Raw genomic sequence first — 17,272 nt, 5'->3', positions numbered from 1 at the left:
GATGGAAAGATGGATGGATGAGAGGATGGATGGATGAGGATGGATGAATGGTTGGATGGATGGATGGAAGGAAGGAAGGAAGGAAAGAAGGATGGATGGATGGAAAAAGAGATGGATGGGTAGATAGAAGGATGGAAAGATGGATAGATGAGAAGATGGATGGATGAGGATGGATGAATGGTTTGATGGATGGATGGGTGGATGGAAGGAAAGAAGGATGGATGGATGGATGGAAAAAGGGATGGATGGGTAGATAGAAGGATGGAAAGATGGATGGATGAGAGGATGGATGGATGAGGATGGATGAATGAATGGATGGATGGATGAATGGTTTGATGGATGGATGGAAGGAAAGAAGGATGGATGGATGGAAAAAGGGATGGATGGGTAGATAGAAGGATGGAAAGATGGATGGATGAGAGGATGGATGGATGAGGATGGATGGATGAGGGCCCGCAACTTGGGTGTCCTCCTGGATGCGCGGCTGTCCTTAGAAGGGCATATGACAGCCGTGGCCAGGGGGGCTTTTTGTCAGGTTCGCCTGATACGCCAGTTGCGCCCCTTTCTGGACCGGGACTCCCTACGCACGGTCACTCAAGCACTCGTCACTTCTCGTCTGGACTATTGTAACGCTCTCTACATGGGGCTCCCCTTGGGGTGCACCCGGAGGCTCCAACTGGTGCAGAATGCGGCTGCGCGGGGGATTATGGGAGCGACGGGGCGCTCCCATGTGACTCCTCTCCTGCGCGAGCTGCATTGGCTTCCGGTGGACTTCCGGGTGCGCTTCAAGGTGTTGGTGATCACCTTTAAAGCGCTCCATGGCTTAGGGCCAGGGTACTTACGGGACCGCCTTCTGCCACCAATAGCCTCCCACCGGCCGGTTCGCTCCCACAGAGTGGGCCTCCTCAGGGTGCCATCGGCCAGACAATGCCGGCTGACGACCCCCAGGAGGAGAGCCTTCTCTGTGGTGGCACCTACCCTATGGAACAATCTACCCCCAGAGATACGAGTGATCTCCGACCTCCGGATTTTTCGTCGGGCCCTAAAAACTCATTTTTTTCAGCTAGCCGGTCTGTCCTGATTTTAGGGTTAGTTTTAAAAAATTTTTAAATTTTAAATATTTATTTTAATTGACAAGTTTTAAATTATGAGCCAAATTTATAAATTATTTTAACTTTATTTTAACTGTGATGTTTGTATAGATGTTTTTTATCTGGCTGTTCACCGCCCTGAGTCCGAAAGGAGAAGGGCGGTATAGAAATTCGAATAAATGAAATGAACTGAAATGAAATGGATGAATGAATGGATGGATGGATGAATGATTTGATGGATGGAAAGAAGGAAAGAAGGATGGGTGGAAAAAGGGATGGATGGGTAGATAGAAGGATGGAAAGATGGATGGATGAGAGGATGGATGGATGAGGATGGATAAATGGTTGGATATATGGATGGATGGATGGATGGATGGATGGAAGGAAAGAAGGATGGATGGATGGAAGAAGGGATGGATGGATAGATAGAAGGATGGAAAGATGGATGGATGAGAGGATGGATGGATGAGGATGGATGAATGAATGGATGGATGGATGAATGGTTTGATGGATGGAAAGAAGGAAAGAAGGATGGGTGGAAAAAGGGATGGATGGGTAGATAGAAGGATGGAAAGATGGATGGATGAGAGGATGGATGAGGATGGATAAATGGTTGGTTGGATGGAAGGAAAGAAGGATGGATCGATGGATCGATCGATGGATCGATGGATAGATAGAAGGATGGAAAGATGGATGGATGGATAAGACGATGGATGGATGGATGGATAGGTGAGTGGGTGGGTGGGTGGATGGATGGATGGACAGACAGACAGCTGGAGAAACAAGTCATTTTGTCTTGACATACATCAAACAACAACTCCTATCATCCTCCCAAACATGGCTGTGCTGGCTGAGGATGACGGTAGTTATGATCATGATATGCCATGATGACATATAAAAAAAAATAATAAAGGAGCATGGAATGACAGGTTCAAAGAAAAAGAAAACAGGAGGAAAGTTGAGTAAAAGTTCAGATCTTTAAGAACCAAAACATTGAGGAGCAGATCCGGTTCAGATGTAGGAACGATTCATGTTCTCCTCATCTTTTGGGCCCTTCCCCCTTTCCAAATTAATTATTACTATGTCTCCTGAGCCATCCCTAAAGCCCAACCTTGTCCACAAATCTGCATTTCCCCCCACCCACTTCTAAGGGACAGCTCCAATGGGGGGGGTGTCCCACCCCGCCTTCATTAATGTCGGACCTTGGCTTTCGTGAGCTGCTCCATGTTGGAGGCCATGTCGTCTACTTCTAGCTTCAGCTCGCTCTTCTCCTTCTCCAGCTTCTGCTTCACCCGCTGCAGGTTGTCGATCTGCTCGCCCAGCTCGGCCACGGAATCCGCGTGCTTCTTGCGCAGGGTGGCCGCCGTGGCCTCGTGCTGCAGCGTGGACTCTTCCAGGTCGCGCCGCATCTTCTGGAACTCAGCCTCCCGCTTCTTGTTCATCTCGATCTGCACCGAAGTGGCCCCTCCGGCTTCTTCCAGACGCTCGCTGATCTCCTCCAGTTCTCGCGAAAGTTCGGACCGCTGTTTTTCCACCTTGGCGCGAGCCGTGCGCTCCGCTTCTAATTCTTCCTCCAGTTCCTCGATCCGGGCCTGGGTCAGGGAGAAGGAGGCCGTTTAATGGGTCAAAAAAGTGGACTTCATCTGAATGAATTTAGACTCAAAATCAATCTGACATCTCCAGGTGGCCATACCCAAACCTAAGATCCTAAGAACTTCCAGAGAAAGACATCAGAAACACAAAAAATATAAGACCGTCTTCTGCCACCAATAGTCTCCCACCGACCAGTTCGCTCCCACAGAGAGGGTCTCCTCCGGGTGCCATCGGCCAAGTTATGTCGGCTGGCGACACCCAGGGGGAGGGCCTTCTCTGTGGGAGCCCCAGCCCTGTGGAACGAACTGCCCCCGGAAATACGTAAGATCTCCGACCTCCGGGCGTTTCGCTGCGCACTGAAGACCCTGTTGTTCCGCCAGGCCGGACTATCAACAAAATAGTTTTAAATTGGGGTATTTAAATTTTTGGGGGTTTTAAATCTGAGCCAATTTATTTAATTATTTTAAATTTTAATTGCTGTTTTGTCTGTGTTTTTAAATAGGCTGTACACCGCCCTGAGTCCTTCGGGAGAAGGGTTTAGAAGGTATAGAAATTATTATTATTATTTTATTATTATTAATCAAATTTCTATACCGCCCTACTCCCGAAGGACTCAGGGCGGTGAACAGCCAAGATAAAATACAGATAATACAAATATTAAAAAAATCCCTTAAAATTATTAAATATTTCGGCCGAAACACAGATTAAAACACCCAATTTATAAAATCACAAATTAAAAAATTTAAAAAAATTTAAAAGATAGGAGTTAGGCCAGGCCAGCTTGCTGAAATAGAAAAGTTTTGAGAGCACGGCGAAACGTGCGCAGGTCCGGGATCTTCCGTATCTCTGGGGGGAGCTCGTTCCAGATGGTAGGTGCCCCCACAGAGAAGGCTCTCCCCCTGGGGGCCGCGAGTCGACACTGTTTATTATTATTAATTATTATTATTTATTGGTTAATCTTTAGTGAGATTCACAGCCTTTGAGGCTGGTTAATAGCTCAGCAGCTCGAGTCCTAACCAAGGACCTAGGAACTGTTAAGGTATCGTCGGAGGATGTAAGCTGTTCCGAGTAAGGTGGTTTTTTGTAGAGTCAAAATGTTCAAGTCCGGCAAATTTAGAATTTCTAAATAGCGGGGTAGCCCTTTGGGTATTGCTCCGAGGGCTCCAATTGCAATCGGGACAACACACGATTTCTTTTTCCACAGTCGCTCAACTTCAATTTGCAAGTCCCGGTACTTTGTGATTTTTTCTTGCTGCTTATCTTCAATTCGTGCATCACCAGGTATTGCAATGTCAATAAACCAGGTATTGCAATGTCAATGAATAATAATAATAATAATAATAATAATAATAATAATTATTATTATTATTATTATTATTATTATTATTATTATTATTATTATTATTATTATTATTATTATATCCTCGAGAACCAATAATTTAGGTAGAACCAGAGGTGGTATTCATCCGGTAGCGGAAATTTTGAGTAGTTTCGAGAACCAGCAAATACCACCTCTGGCTGGCTCTGCCCTCCCGCCGTTCCCTGTTCTATATTCCCTTGTTTTTTTAGCTCAGCTGATTCGCGCAGCAGAGCTGATTGCCGCACCTCAACTGAGCTAAATAACAGCTCAGCTCACCAGCGCTGACACCGAGGGCGGTCTTTTGAGTGCTGCGCAATTTTGGAATCAGTTAGAGCCCAACTAGATTAGAAGTTCTCAACTACTTCAGCCGATGAGAACCTTATGGTGGTTGTATTATGGCTATTGATTAGTGGAAACAAAGAGTGGTACCAGTGAGTATTTTGGTACTCATGGATACCATGTTTGACATCCTAGACCAGGGCTGGCCCATGACGTGGTCGGATCTGGCTCGCGAGGCCGTCCTGGTCTACCCAATGGGAAGAGGAAACAAGCCAGCCGTTTGGGGGAGTGGCGTCAAGATGGCCACGCCCACCCATCTGGCCACACCCACCCAGTCGGCCATGTCCTGTGAGTGGTGTCAAACTGGCCACGCCCACCCAGTCGGCCACGCCCCCCACCCCCCCTCCGAGGTCAACCACAGCCCCGATGTGGCCCTCAATGAAATTGAGGTTGACACCCCTGTTCTCAGTGGTGAAATGTAAAATATGTTACTACCGGTTCTGTGGGCGTGGCTTGGTGGTGGTGGGAATGTGACTGGGTGGGCGTGGCCAACTTTTTTTTTTTTTTTTTACTTTGAAAAGCATTTTTTCTGCAACCTTTTCGGCCGAAGAGGCTGTAGAAAAAAATGCTTTTAAAAGCCTCTGACGATCCCAGCTGAGTCGCGCCATCATCAGAGGCTCTTTTTTTTTTTTACTTTTAAAAGCATTTTTTTGGCCGAAGAGGTTGTAGAAAAAATGCTTTTAAAAGTAAACAAAAAAAAAAGCCTCTGATGATCGTGCGGCTCAGCTGGGCATAGGGGGTGGGGGGGTGGGCAGGGATTTTTGCTACCGGTTCTACGAACCACCCACTGCCATCGCTACTGGATCGAGTGATCCGGTCCAAACCGGGAGCATTTCACCCCTGCCTGTTCTAGACCTTATTCAAAAATGCTGTTTTCTAATTTTGATCTAGATTTTTTTTTTTTTAAGAGAAACCACACCAATGTAGACTTTTGGACTTTTGTACCTGTAACTCTTTGAGTTTCTTCTGTAACTGGGCGGCCAAGGACTGCTCATCTTCAATTCTAGCATTCAAGGCGTTCAACTCAAAATCTTTCCTGAGGATCGGGAAGGAGAACCGGGTTGGGATCCAGCAGTAAAGAGATGGACAACAACTTACACCTCCATAACTACGCATTAGACCTACTTTTTCAGCTTTTCGTCAAGTTGTTGCCTGTCGTTCTCCAGATCCATGATGCTTTCTTGGGCCAGCTTCAAGTCTCCTTCCAGCTTCCTCTTGGCCCGCTCAAGGTCCATGCGGATCTTCTTCTCCTGTTCCAAGGAGCCTTCCAGCTGTCAGGCCAAGAAAAACCAAATCAGCTCGGTCAATTCTGTAGGAATTGGGACTAGAAGTCCTTTGAGGTCACTTCCAGCCCCATTGTTCTACGTTCTATGTTCTAGCACCGTGATGGTGAACCTATGGCACATGTGCCAGAGGTGGCACTCAGGGCCCTCTCTGTGGCCATGCGCACCGTCACCAGCTACTCTTCTGGTTTCCGGCACACCAGCTGGTCTTTGCAGGCACTGGAGCACCGGAAAACAGCCTGAAAACGGCCCAAAAAATGGCCTGGAAACGGCTCTGGAAAACGGCCTGAAAATGGCCCAGAAAAACAGCCTGAAAACGAGCCCAGAAAAAAAGCCCAGAAAAACAGTTTGAAAATGGCCCAGAAAATGGCCAAAAATAGCCCAGAAAAATGGCCTGAAAATGGCCCAGAAAATGGCCAAAAATGGCCCAGGAAAACGGCCTGAAAATGGCCCCAAAAATGGCCTGAAAATGGCCGAAAAATGGCCAAAAACGGCCCAGGAAAAGGGCCTGAAAACATTCCAAAAAACAGCTGGGAAACAGCTCAGGAAAACGGCCTGAAAAAGGCCCAGAAAAACGGCCTGAAAATGGCCCAAAAAACAGCCAAAAACAGCACAGGAAAAAAGCCTGTAAATGGCTCAAAAAATGGGCAGAAAACATCCCCAAAACAGCCTGAAAACAGCCCAAAAATGGCCTGATAATGGCTCTGGAAAACGGCCTGAAAATGGCCCAGAAAAACCGCTTGAAAACGAGCCAAAAAATGGCCAAAAACGGCCCAGGAAAAGGGCATGAAAATGGCCCCAAAAATGGCCTGAAAACATCCCAAAAAACATCCAGGAAACAGCTCAGGAAAACGGCCTGAAAAAGGCCCAGAAAAACGGCCTGAAAACGGGTCAAAAAACAGCCAAAAACAGCCCAGGAAAACGGCCTAAAAATGGGCTGAAAACATCCCCAAAAAACAGTCTGAAAATGGCCTGAAAAACAGCCCAAAAAACTAGACCATTTTCTGGGCTGTTTTTTGGGCCAAAAAATGGCCAAAAACCCGCCCAAAAAACAGCTGTGCGTGCGCCAGCCAGCTGGTCTTTGGGTTTCCGGTGCTCCAGCGCATACGCAGGCACATGCATGGAAGCGCGTTCCGGTTTGGGTACTCGGTGCCGAAAAGGTTCACCATCACTGTTCTAGCATCTTCTCACCAGGAAATTTTCTCTAGGAAAACATGGGACGGGCACAATTTCTGGCACCCCAAGGTCGGTGTACTTACATCATCCATCTGTTGTTCCAGTTTGACCTTGGCTTTGGTCAACGTGTTGACCTTGTCTTCTTCCGCTTGAAGGTCATCCAGAGCTTGCTGGTGGGCCTCTTGGAGAGCCTTCTTCTCTTTGGTTAGCTTGACGATGATTTCATCCAAACCAGCCATTTCTTCGGTAAGATTCTTCACCTGTGGTCATATCACAACATACCACATCAGCTGCCTGGAGCTGTCAAAAATTCACACCTTGGTGGCAGGGGTGGGTTCTAAATTTTTTTACTACTGGTTCTGTGGGCGTGGCTTATTTTGTGGGTGTGGCTTGGAGGTCATGTGACTAGGTGGGCGTGGCTAGCTGGTCAGAGTCATTTCTGGAAGGTCCTCGCACTTACGACCAGTCCTCGCACTTACGACCCGACTCATTTGTTTGCTTTTAACACTGATCAGCTGTAGGACAGTCCTTTGAAGCCCCGCGGCAAGAGTTTAAACAGCTTTTTCCCTCTAGTCATCAGCTGGGACTCAGGAGGCAGCAATAGATTGGGGGTGGGACCAAATAAAAGGTAAGAATAACATGGGGGGGTGGGGGGGTGGGAGGGCGGGGGGGGGAGAACCAGTTCGGTGACATCATATCATCACCGCTACCGGCTCGGCTGAACCAGACCGAACTGGGAGGAACCCACCACTGCTTGGTGGACACCTGAAGATCTGGCGACTTAGTTACCCAGGTCACCTCTAACTGTGGAGGTTTCACATCAGTGGATTGTGTCTCTCACAATCCCCAACTCTTTAAGGATGAATGAAAGCTTGTTACTTTGCTGCTTAAATCCAAGGCCTTAAAGATCTGTCTAAGTGGCAGATCACAAGGGACCTGTTTTGTCATCCGCTGGAATAAATAATACTGTATCAGGGAACTAATGGCCGGATGTTGTGTAGGGCAGCTATTTGTGTGTATGTGACAGAGAGAGAGAGTGTGTGTGTGTGTGCACATTTGCAGATATTCCTAATTGTGGGATCTTTGGTCCTCTCTGAGCTTGGTTGTTTTCCCCGCAGACGTTTCATGACCCAACTAGGTAACAACAGCAGTGCTAAAAGGGAGGTGCGTTTGCTCTCTTTATAAAGAGAGCAAGCTTGCTCTCTTCTTCTACCACTGATGATGTTCTCTAATTGGGTCATGAATGGAGGAAAACAACCAAGCTCAGAGAGGACCAAGGACCGCATAGCTCTCCTCCTCCTCCACCTCTTCCTCCTCTCCACAAACCCCACGCCCTTGTAGCACTGATGATGTTGACTAGTTGGGTCATGAAACGTCTAGAAGAAAAGAATAAAGCTCGGAGATAAGCAAGGGCCCCACATTCTTCCTCTTCCTCTTCTCCCCTTCCTCTTCCACCTCCTTCACCACCACCTCTTCCCCACCAAGATCAACATTTCCATGAATGATGGCCCCCAACCAATATTTCTGATATCCCCTTGGCCACCTAATAGATTTCGGATTCCATGCCACGTCAAATCCATCCTTACCTTGTTCTCCGTGGCATGCTTCTCCTTCTCCACCTTGGCCAAGGTCAACTCCAGGTCATCAATATCTTTCTTGAGTTCCGAACATTCATCTTCCAGCTTCCGCTTCTTGGCGGTCAGTTCGGCATTCATTTCCTCTTCATCTTCAAGCCGTTCAGTTATCTCTTTCACTTTGGCCTCCAGCTGGATCTTGTTCTTGATCAGCTGGTCGCAGCGTTCCTCAGCGTCGTTCAAATTGTCTTGCTCCTAAAGAGGGAAGAATGTGAGATGAAGAAGTGACTCACACCTGAGTATGGAGTGTCTCAACCGTGGCCACTTTAAGACGAGCGGACTTCAACTCCCAGAATTCTATGCTGGCTGGAGAATTCTGGGAATTGAAGTCCACCGGGGTGGGCTGCTGGGGGTTCGCAGGGGGTTCGGGAGAATCTCTAGCTTAGATTTTGTACAGTTTGGAGAACCGCCAAATCACACTCCTGGCTGGCCCCGTCCACCCTGCCCCGCCGCTCCCAGAAGTCCCCACGTGGTCTGTTTTGGATGCAGGTAAGTGTAGGGTGCACGTGGAGGCTCAGGGAGGGCAAAAAATGGTTCTACCGGAAGTTCAGGAACGCTGGAAACTGGGCCGTTTCTGGCCTCCAGAGGGCCTCCGGAGCTTGTGGAGGCCATTTTCACCCTCCCGGAGGCTCAAGAAAAGCCTTTGGAGCCCAGGGAGGGCAAAAACACCCCCCGCCGTGGTGCAGGAGGCCGACTAGGCCATGCCCACCATGGCCACACCCACCCATCAACCGGGCAGAGAACCCCTTGCTAAAATTTTTGAAGCCCATTCCTGAAGTCCACCCATCTTCAAGTTTGCTAAAGTTGAGAAACGCTGCCTTAGTAAGGAATGGGATTCTACCGGTTCGGACTGGTTCAGGCGAACTGGTAACTCTGAAGATTAGCTGGAAGTGAACCAGTTCACTCCGACAATCAGCTGGGCCCGCCCGCCCCTGCGCTTTACTTACCCTTATCTTCACAGCTGATTAGTGGGGCAGAACGGATTGCCGCACCTCAGCTGTTTTAATTCCCTAGCACTAACGCGGAAGGTGTTTTTTTCGTCAAACTGCGCACGTGCACGCAGCGTGCGATCACCGAACCGGTTGTTAAACCGGAAGGATCCCACCACTGGCTTAGTGCTTTGATTGTCATGTGGAGTCAACATTGTTCTTCACTTAACATGACCAACCTAGACACCGAGGGGAACCCTCCGTGACTTACTGTCTGAACTTGCAATTGTAGGTCATTCTTCTCCTGCACTAAGGAGACCATCTTCTCCTCCAGCTCCTTCCGACGGGCTTCTGTCTTCTCCAAGGCCTCTTTCAGCTTGGCCAACTCTTCCTTCAGGGCCAACAACTCTTTCTCCGACTCGGCGCTCTTCAACAGCGGTTTGATCTTGAAGTACAACTTCATCCACGGCCAGTTCTTCACCACCATGAAAGCCCGGATGTTGTACTGGATCACCAGCAGGGATTCCCTGCAAAATAATTAGAGGAGAAGACCATCAGGCCAAAGGATCATGGACCTCGGTTTCATAGGCTTTCCCACACGCTGATGATGTTACCTAGCATGGTAAGGAGACATCTGCAAGGAAACAATCAAGCTTGGAGAATACCAAGAACCCAATCATTCAAGCTGAGCTACAGATATTCTCAAGATCGAGAACTTCTCTGTTCCATAAACATTACGGAAGTCTGATCTGGGTGGACAAGAAGCTATTTCATACATTCAAATCTGGAGGTATCTCTTTCTTCCAATAAATCTGGAAGCTACTTCAAAATAAGGAGTATCTTCCTTATTCTTGTGTCCCCTAAATAATTGGGAAGGAGACAGAAGTTGGTGGACCAAACCTTCCCATCATCCATTTGCGTTCTCCAAATCGTAGGACAAGGCCACCACAATCAGGAACCCAGTCCACAACAACAGAAGTGGGTCTATGTTTGAACCAAGATGAGCGAGGGGACCCAGGAATGGTCATAGAAGGTCTTTGCAGAGAGTTAACCACCAAAAAGGACCTCCTCCAGAGGAAAGAACCAAAGCAGGAGGACCACCAGAGGTGGTATTCAGCCGGTTCATACCGGTTCTCCCAGGGGTGGGATTCAGCCGGTTTGGACCTGTTCAGGTGAACTAGTAGCTCCTATTCTATGATCAGCTGAGAGCGAACTGGTTCGCTCCGATGATCAACTGGGCCCGCCCATCCGCCCCTGCGCTATTCTGACCTATATTTCCTTTGTTTGAAGCCCAGCTGATAGGCGCGGTAGAGCGGATTGTCGCATCTCAGCTGTTTTACTCACTGGGGCTGCAGTAGAAGGTAAGTTTTAGAGCTGTTTTCAAACGCACTGTGCATGGGCGGAGCACGCGCTCAGCGAACCGGTTGTTACACCAGTTGAATCCCACCACTGGATTCACCCGAACCGGTAGCGGAAATCACAGGCGGCCCTGCTCACCCTCCACGGCTCTATGCTATCCTATTTAGGCACTTTTGCGAACTGGTAGGGAAAGGAAGTGAGGACCACCAATGGACTTACTTCCGTTCCATGATCTTCCTGAATTCTATCCTGGCCAACACACCACGGGATTGGGCTTGGATGCGAGTGATGATCCGGGAGAGACGCTCGTCTCGCATTTCCTCCAGCAGTCCCAGGAGACCAGCCTTAAAGAACACCTGGGTGGAAACAGAGTCGAACATAGCACAGGGGTGTCAAACTCGATTTAATTGAGGGCCGCATCAGGGTTATGTTTGACCTCAAAGGGGGGGGGGATGGAGGGGCGTGGCCAGCTCGACGTCACTCATGTCGGGGGCACCTGTGATGGCCAAGTCCTAAGACAGGACTTCCCTCAGACCAGAGGTTGGTTTCACATAATTTTACTACCGGTTCGCCGCGCACCGAAAACATGCGTGTGCACCTTCTGTGCATACACGTGGCCTTCTGCACATATGTTTCACTCACACGTGTGGCTTGCATGCATGCGCGCGGCTTAGAAAACGTGGCTGAATAGGACAGCATAGCGGGCAGGCCCATCCACAGGTCGCCACTACCAATTCATCCGAACCGGTCTGAACCGGCTGAATACCACCATTGCCTCAGACCCTCTCTCCCTCTCATTACAATCTCCTTCCTTCCTTCCTTCCTTCTCTTCTTTTTCCCAATCCCTCTTCATTTCCTTTCTTCTTCCTTCCCCTCTTTCCTTCTTTTTCCTTCCTTGCTCTCTTCCCATCTTCCCGATTTCTTTTTCTTTGGTCTTTCCTCTTTTCCCCTTTCCCCTTTCCTCTCCCTTCTTGGATGCTCAAATGAAAACGGGGGAAACGTTTCTCCTTTTCTTTTCTTTTGCTTTTAGTTTGTTTTGCTAGCCCTGCTGCCTGGGAAAACGGAGCTCGAGAGGGTTGTGCGCGGCTCCCCCCAGGGCCCTGTTTTTTGGCCGTGATGGTCTCCTGCAGCCCTCTGCCAGCAAAAAGGGAGCACAGGCTTTGAGTTTGATACCCCTGGCATAGAAATACAACATCGAATAATAGGTCCGAAAGGTGCTTTTTCAAGAGGACACAGATAAACCTCCATGTGGCCTCAATGACTCCCAGAGAGAGTACTAACGACCAGATGACTGCAAAGAAATATATATCCTTCCATCCTCCACCATTCAGTCAGAACTGAAGAAAGCTTCTTGGATGAGAAGCGAAACGTCTTCAAAGAAAAACACAGAAAGTCCAGTTGCCTCTTGAAAAAGCACCTTTGGGACAACCATGACCTGGATGATTGAGAATCTCGATAGACATTTAGTGGTTGGAAGGGACCTTAGAGATCTAGTTCAACCCCCTACCCACGGTAGGAAATCCTATACGATTCCCGACTTTCTTTCGGCGTGATGGGATAGCTACATAGAAAGAATAACGGAACAACAGAACAGAATAACCAGATGGAAAGGACGCTGGTGGTCCTCCAGTCCAACCTCTCACCCAAGCAGGAGAAATAACAGAATAATGGAGTTAGAAAGGACCTTGGAGGTCTTCTAGTCTAACCCCCTGCTCAGGCAGGAAACCATTTCAGAAAAATGGCTGTCCAATCTCTTCTCAAAACCCAATTCCTGCAACCATCTTCTTTCTTTTAACGACCCTATAATCCCTTGCGGGGTGGAGTCTGGGCAACTGAATGGAGCTGAGTGTTTACTGGCCAGATGCCCTTCCTGTCGCCAATGAGGAGTTTTGTTCGGCAGATATATATATACTCATTGTGCTCTCTGGGCACTCTCATTGTGCCCAGAGAGAGAAATATCAGCCTCTACTTAGGATCGAACTCACAGCCTCCTGATTGTGAGGCGAGAGCTCCACCTCTAGGCCATCGCACCACTCGCCCAATTCCTGCAACCGTTCTTTGTATATTTTAGACTCCAGCCCCTTAATCATCTTAGTTGCTCTTCTCGGCACTCTTCCCTCAGATTCTTCTTAAAATGGCTGCCGTTTTTTTCCTAGAGCCCAACGGGAGCACCTTGAATGAAGCCCATCATCCTTTTCCAAGCTGTGGAGTCTTTCAATTGTTCACTCACCTTGGTGTGTCCAAATTTGTACTGGCTGTGGTCGATGTCCAGGGAGCTTAGAAGTTTCTCGGCCCCCTTCCGGCTGTCGATGAACTGGCCTTCCGGAATGGCCGCCGGGTTTAGGATGCGGTACCTCAAAAGGAAAAAAAGGACGGGCTGCAAGTTCAACTTACAACTGTTCATTTAGCGACCGTTCAAAGTTACAGCGGCCCTGAAAAAAGTGACTTGCGACTGTTTTTCACACTTATGACCGTCACGGAATCCCCATGGCCACGTGATCAAAATTTGGGCACTTGGCCACTGATATTTATGACGGTTATAATGGAAGTTCCAGGCTCGGTTTTGGTCGTATGTCGAGGACCACTTGTAGACGCATTGAAGATTTGATTGAATTTTGACAGTTTAAGTCTTTTAAAGAATTGGCAAACCAAAAGACTTAGAATTTTTCATTTAGAAAACACGTTTTCTTTTTTAGAAATATCTTCTGCCAATATAAATAAGATATTTGGTACTTTTCACTTTTAGATACAGCTAGTCCTCGACTTACAACAGTTCATTTAGTGATTGTTCGAAGTTACAACGGCACAGAAAAAAGTGACTTAGGACCGTTTTTCACACTTTCGACTGTTGTGGCAACCCCACAGTCAGATGGTCAAAATTCAGACCCTTGAGAACTGACTCACATTTACGACCGTTGCAGTGTCCCTGGGCCCCCTGATCCCTTTTTGCGACCTTCTGACAAAACCAAGTCAATAGGGAGAAAGCCAGATTCGCTTAACAACCGTGTTCCTAATTTAACAACAGCAGGGATTCGCTTAATGTCTGTGGCAAGGAAGGTTGTAAAATGGGGCCAAATTCACTTCACAAATGTCTCACTTAGTAACAAACAATTTGGGACTCAATTCTGGTCGTAAGTCGAGGACTGCCTGTAGCCATTTCTATAACAGCAAACCTGTCTAATCGGTAAACCCCAAAATCAAAGTTACATTTTTTTTCCCACCTCGAGCATAAAGTCCAGAAATGGTTTCCAAATAGAAACGAAAGTCGTCGTGTTTTTTTTTCTTTAATCGTTTTTTTTTATGACTTTTCTAAGAGTCTTAAAAGCCCCTCCCCAAATTCCTGAATTTCGGGCCTACCTTTGCCGGAAATCCCCATAGAGGATCCTGTTAGGGAATCCTTTCCGACAGATACGGATCCCTTCCAACACGCCGTTACAACGCAGTTGGTGCATGACCAAAGCATTGTCTATGTGTCCTGTGGAAGATGGAGAAAAAGCCGGTAGGTGCGAAAGTAAGAAGCCAGTCCTCATTGAGGAAGTATCGGAAGACGATGAGGTGACATTTTCTAACAGGATGCCACCCGTAAGGCTTACCAGTTCGGTATAACCAGACATATAATATATGCATAATTCTGTATTTATATGTATTTATTTATTTATTCTGTTATATTATGTAGTGTATATTGGAAGTGGTGACCCTTTGAGAACTGTATGCAATGAAATTTAATGTGTGCCGATCACTGTATATTAAAAGTGACAATAAAGTTATTATTCTATTCCATTCCATTCTATTCTAGTCCAGTCCAGTCCAGTCCTCTGTTCTATTCTACTCTACTCTACTCTACTCTACTCTACTCTACTCTACTCTACTCTACTCTACTCTCTACTCTACTCTACTCTACTCTGTTCCGTTCCGTTCCGTTCCGTTCTGTTTCATTCCATTCCATTCCATTCCATTCCATTCCATTCCATTCCATTCCATATTTTCTACCGGTATTCTATTCTATTCTGTTCTGTTCCGTTCCGTTCTGTTCCATTCTGTTCTGTTCCATTCCATTCCATATTTTCTACCGGTATTCTGTTCTGTTCTGTTCTGTTCTGTTCTGTTCTGTTCTGTTCTGTTCTGTTCCGTTCCATTCTGTTCTGTTTCCATTCCATTCCATTCCATTCCATATTTTCTACCGGTATTCTATTCTGTTCTGTTCTGTTCTGTTCCGTTCCATTCTGTTCTGTTCCATTCCATTCCATATTTTCTACCGGTATTCTATTCTGTTCTGTTCTGTTCCGTTCCGTTCCGTTCCATTCTGTTCTGTTCATTTCCATTCCATATTTTCTACTGGTATTCTATTCTATTCTGTTCTGTTCTGTTCTGTTCTGTTCCGTTCCGTTCAGTTCCGTTCCACTCCACTCCACTCCACTCCACTCTACATTGATGTATACTACACTACACTACACTACACTACACTACTGTTGTGGCCTGTCAGCCGCCGGCCCCCTCCAGCAGCTGAATCAGAGGAGGAGGCGTGAGAATCAGGGCCAGGATCAAGGCAACCTGAGAGCTCCGAGGGGGAAGAGGGAATGGAGCTTTCAGAGAGAGATAGAGACAGAGGAGGAGGCGGAGCCTGGGCCGTCCGTCAGCCCTCAGATGGAGAGTCAACAGCCCCCAGGTCTGGAGGTGGCTGATGAGGAAGAGGAGGAACAGCTGGGTCCAGTGCCTGACGCATGGATGCACAGAAGGCAGAGGAGAGGAGAGCAGTGGAAATCTATGGGCCGGTCCTCGGGACAGAAGAGCCACCTCTGATAGCGAAGTTCTAGCTCTGGGGATAAAAGGCAGGGGCCGGAGATGAATAGATGTGGCAGACAACTATTCATCTTCTGGACGGACGGACTTGTTAGCCTGCGGTGAGAGAGAAACTTTTTGCCGGGGCTGCCGGGGCTCCTAATTAAAGGAATCGTTGATTTAACTACAGAGGGTTTGTCGTGTTTTGGGAGCTGGGTCAGAACATCTCCTCCCCTCTCCTCTCCTCTCCTCTCCTCTCCTCTCCTCTCCTCTCCTCTCTCCTCTCCACTCCCCTCTCCTCTCCTCTCCTCTCCTCTCCTCTCCTCTCCTCTCCTCTCTCCTCTCCACTCTCCTCTCCTCTCCTGTCCTCTCCTCTCCTCTCCTCTCCTCTCCTCTTCACTCCATTCCACTCCACTCCACTCCACTCGTCTCTACTCCTGTCCTCTCCTCTCCTCTCCTGTCCTCTCCTCTCCTCTCCTCTCCACTCCACTCCATTCCACTCCACTCCACTCCACTCCACTCCTCTCTACTCCTGTCCTCTCCTCTCCTGTCCTCTCCTGTCCTCTTCCTGTCCTCTCCTCTCCTTTCTACTCCTTTCCTCTCCTCTCCTCTCCTCTCCTCTCCTCTCCTCTCCTCTCCTCTCCATTCCACTCCACTCCTCTCCTCTCCTCTCCTCTCCTCTCCTGTCCTCTCCTGTCCTCTCCTCTCCTCTCCTCTCCTCTCCTCTACTCTACTCTACTCTACTCTACTCTACTCTACTCTACTCTCCATTCCACTCCACTCCTCTCCTCTCCTCTCCTCTCCTCTCCTCTCCTCTCCTCTCCTCTCCTCTCCTCTCCTCTCCATTCCACTCCACTCCTCTCCTCTCCTCTCCTCTCCTCTCCTCTCCTCTCCTCTCCTCTCCTCTCCTGTCCTCTCCTCTCCTCTCCTCTCCTCTCCTCTCCTCTACTCTACTCTACTCTACTCTACTCTACTCTACTCTAGTATACGACAGTGCTAGCATTTCTCATACTTAATACTATCCCTCTGTTGATACAGCCTTGGATTGCATTGGCTTTTTTGGCAGCCGCAGCACACGGCTGGCTCATTTTTACGTTCATTAGCGCTGAAACAGGTTGTTAGGACCCTTGGTTGCCGTGCCTTATGGCTGTACAGGTAGTCCTCGACTTACAATAGTTCATTTAGTGACCGTCCCAAAGTTACAACGGCACTGAAAAAAAGTGACGTACGACCGTTTTTTTCACAGTTATGACTTTTGCGGCTTCCCCAGGATCGCGGGATCAAAATTCAGACACTTGCCCACTGTTTCATACTTATGACCATTGCAGTGTCCCGGGGGGGGGTGTCGCGTGATCCCTTTTGGCGACCTTCTGACAAGCAAAGTTAACGGGGAAGTCAGGTTTGCTTAATGACGGTGTTATTGATTTAACAACCGCTGTGCTTCACTTAACAACCTGTGGCAAGAAAAGCCATAAAAACGGGGGCCCAACTCACTGAATAATTGTCTCACTGAGCAACGGGAGTTTTGGGCTCAACTGAGGTCGTAAACCGAGGATTACATGTAGTTATTATTACATCATTGCCTTTTAATGATCCAATAACCCCTTGCGGGGTGGAGTCTGGGCAACTGAATGGAGCTGAGTGTTTACTGGCCGGATGCCTTTCCTGTTTCCAATGTGGAGTTTTATTCAGCAGACATATTATTATTACATATTTACTTCAACCTGGA

General features: G+C 47.9%; 1 protein-coding gene across 1 annotated transcript in view; it reads right to left on the bottom strand.

The window, feature by feature from the left end:
• Window positions 1-14,239, bottom strand: part of LOC139324756 (myosin-7) — a 29,207-nt gene extending 14,968 nt beyond the window's left edge. Inside the window, exons 1-9 of the mRNA XM_070954498.1 lie at window positions 14,122-14,239; window positions 12,995-13,118; window positions 10,984-11,120; window positions 9,677-9,932; window positions 8,429-8,671; window positions 6,926-7,102; window positions 5,509-5,654; window positions 5,329-5,419; window positions 2,294-2,683 (exon numbers count right to left, since the gene is read on the bottom strand). Coding sequence (XP_070810599.1) covers window positions 2,294-2,683; window positions 5,329-5,419; window positions 5,509-5,654; window positions 6,926-7,102; window positions 8,429-8,671; window positions 9,677-9,932; window positions 10,984-11,120; window positions 12,995-13,118; window positions 14,122-14,216 — 1,659 coding nt within the window. The 5' untranslated portion in view covers window positions 14,217-14,239. The remainder of the gene's footprint in view (window positions 1-2,293; window positions 2,684-5,328; window positions 5,420-5,508; window positions 5,655-6,925; window positions 7,103-8,428; window positions 8,672-9,676; window positions 9,933-10,983; window positions 11,121-12,994; window positions 13,119-14,121) is intronic.
• Between the last annotated feature and the right edge of the window lie 3,033 nt (window positions 14,240-17,272).

The sequence above is a fragment of the Pituophis catenifer genome, unplaced genomic scaffold (assembly GCF_029215685.1).
Source record: "Pituophis catenifer annectens isolate HBS135680 unplaced genomic scaffold, rPitCat1.0.hap2 SCAF_15, whole genome shotgun sequence".
Classification (NCBI taxonomy): Eukaryota; Metazoa; Chordata; class Lepidosauria; order Squamata; family Colubridae; genus Pituophis; species Pituophis catenifer.
Note: the sequence above shows the minus strand (reverse complement) of the source record. Positions and strands in the feature narration are given on the sequence as shown.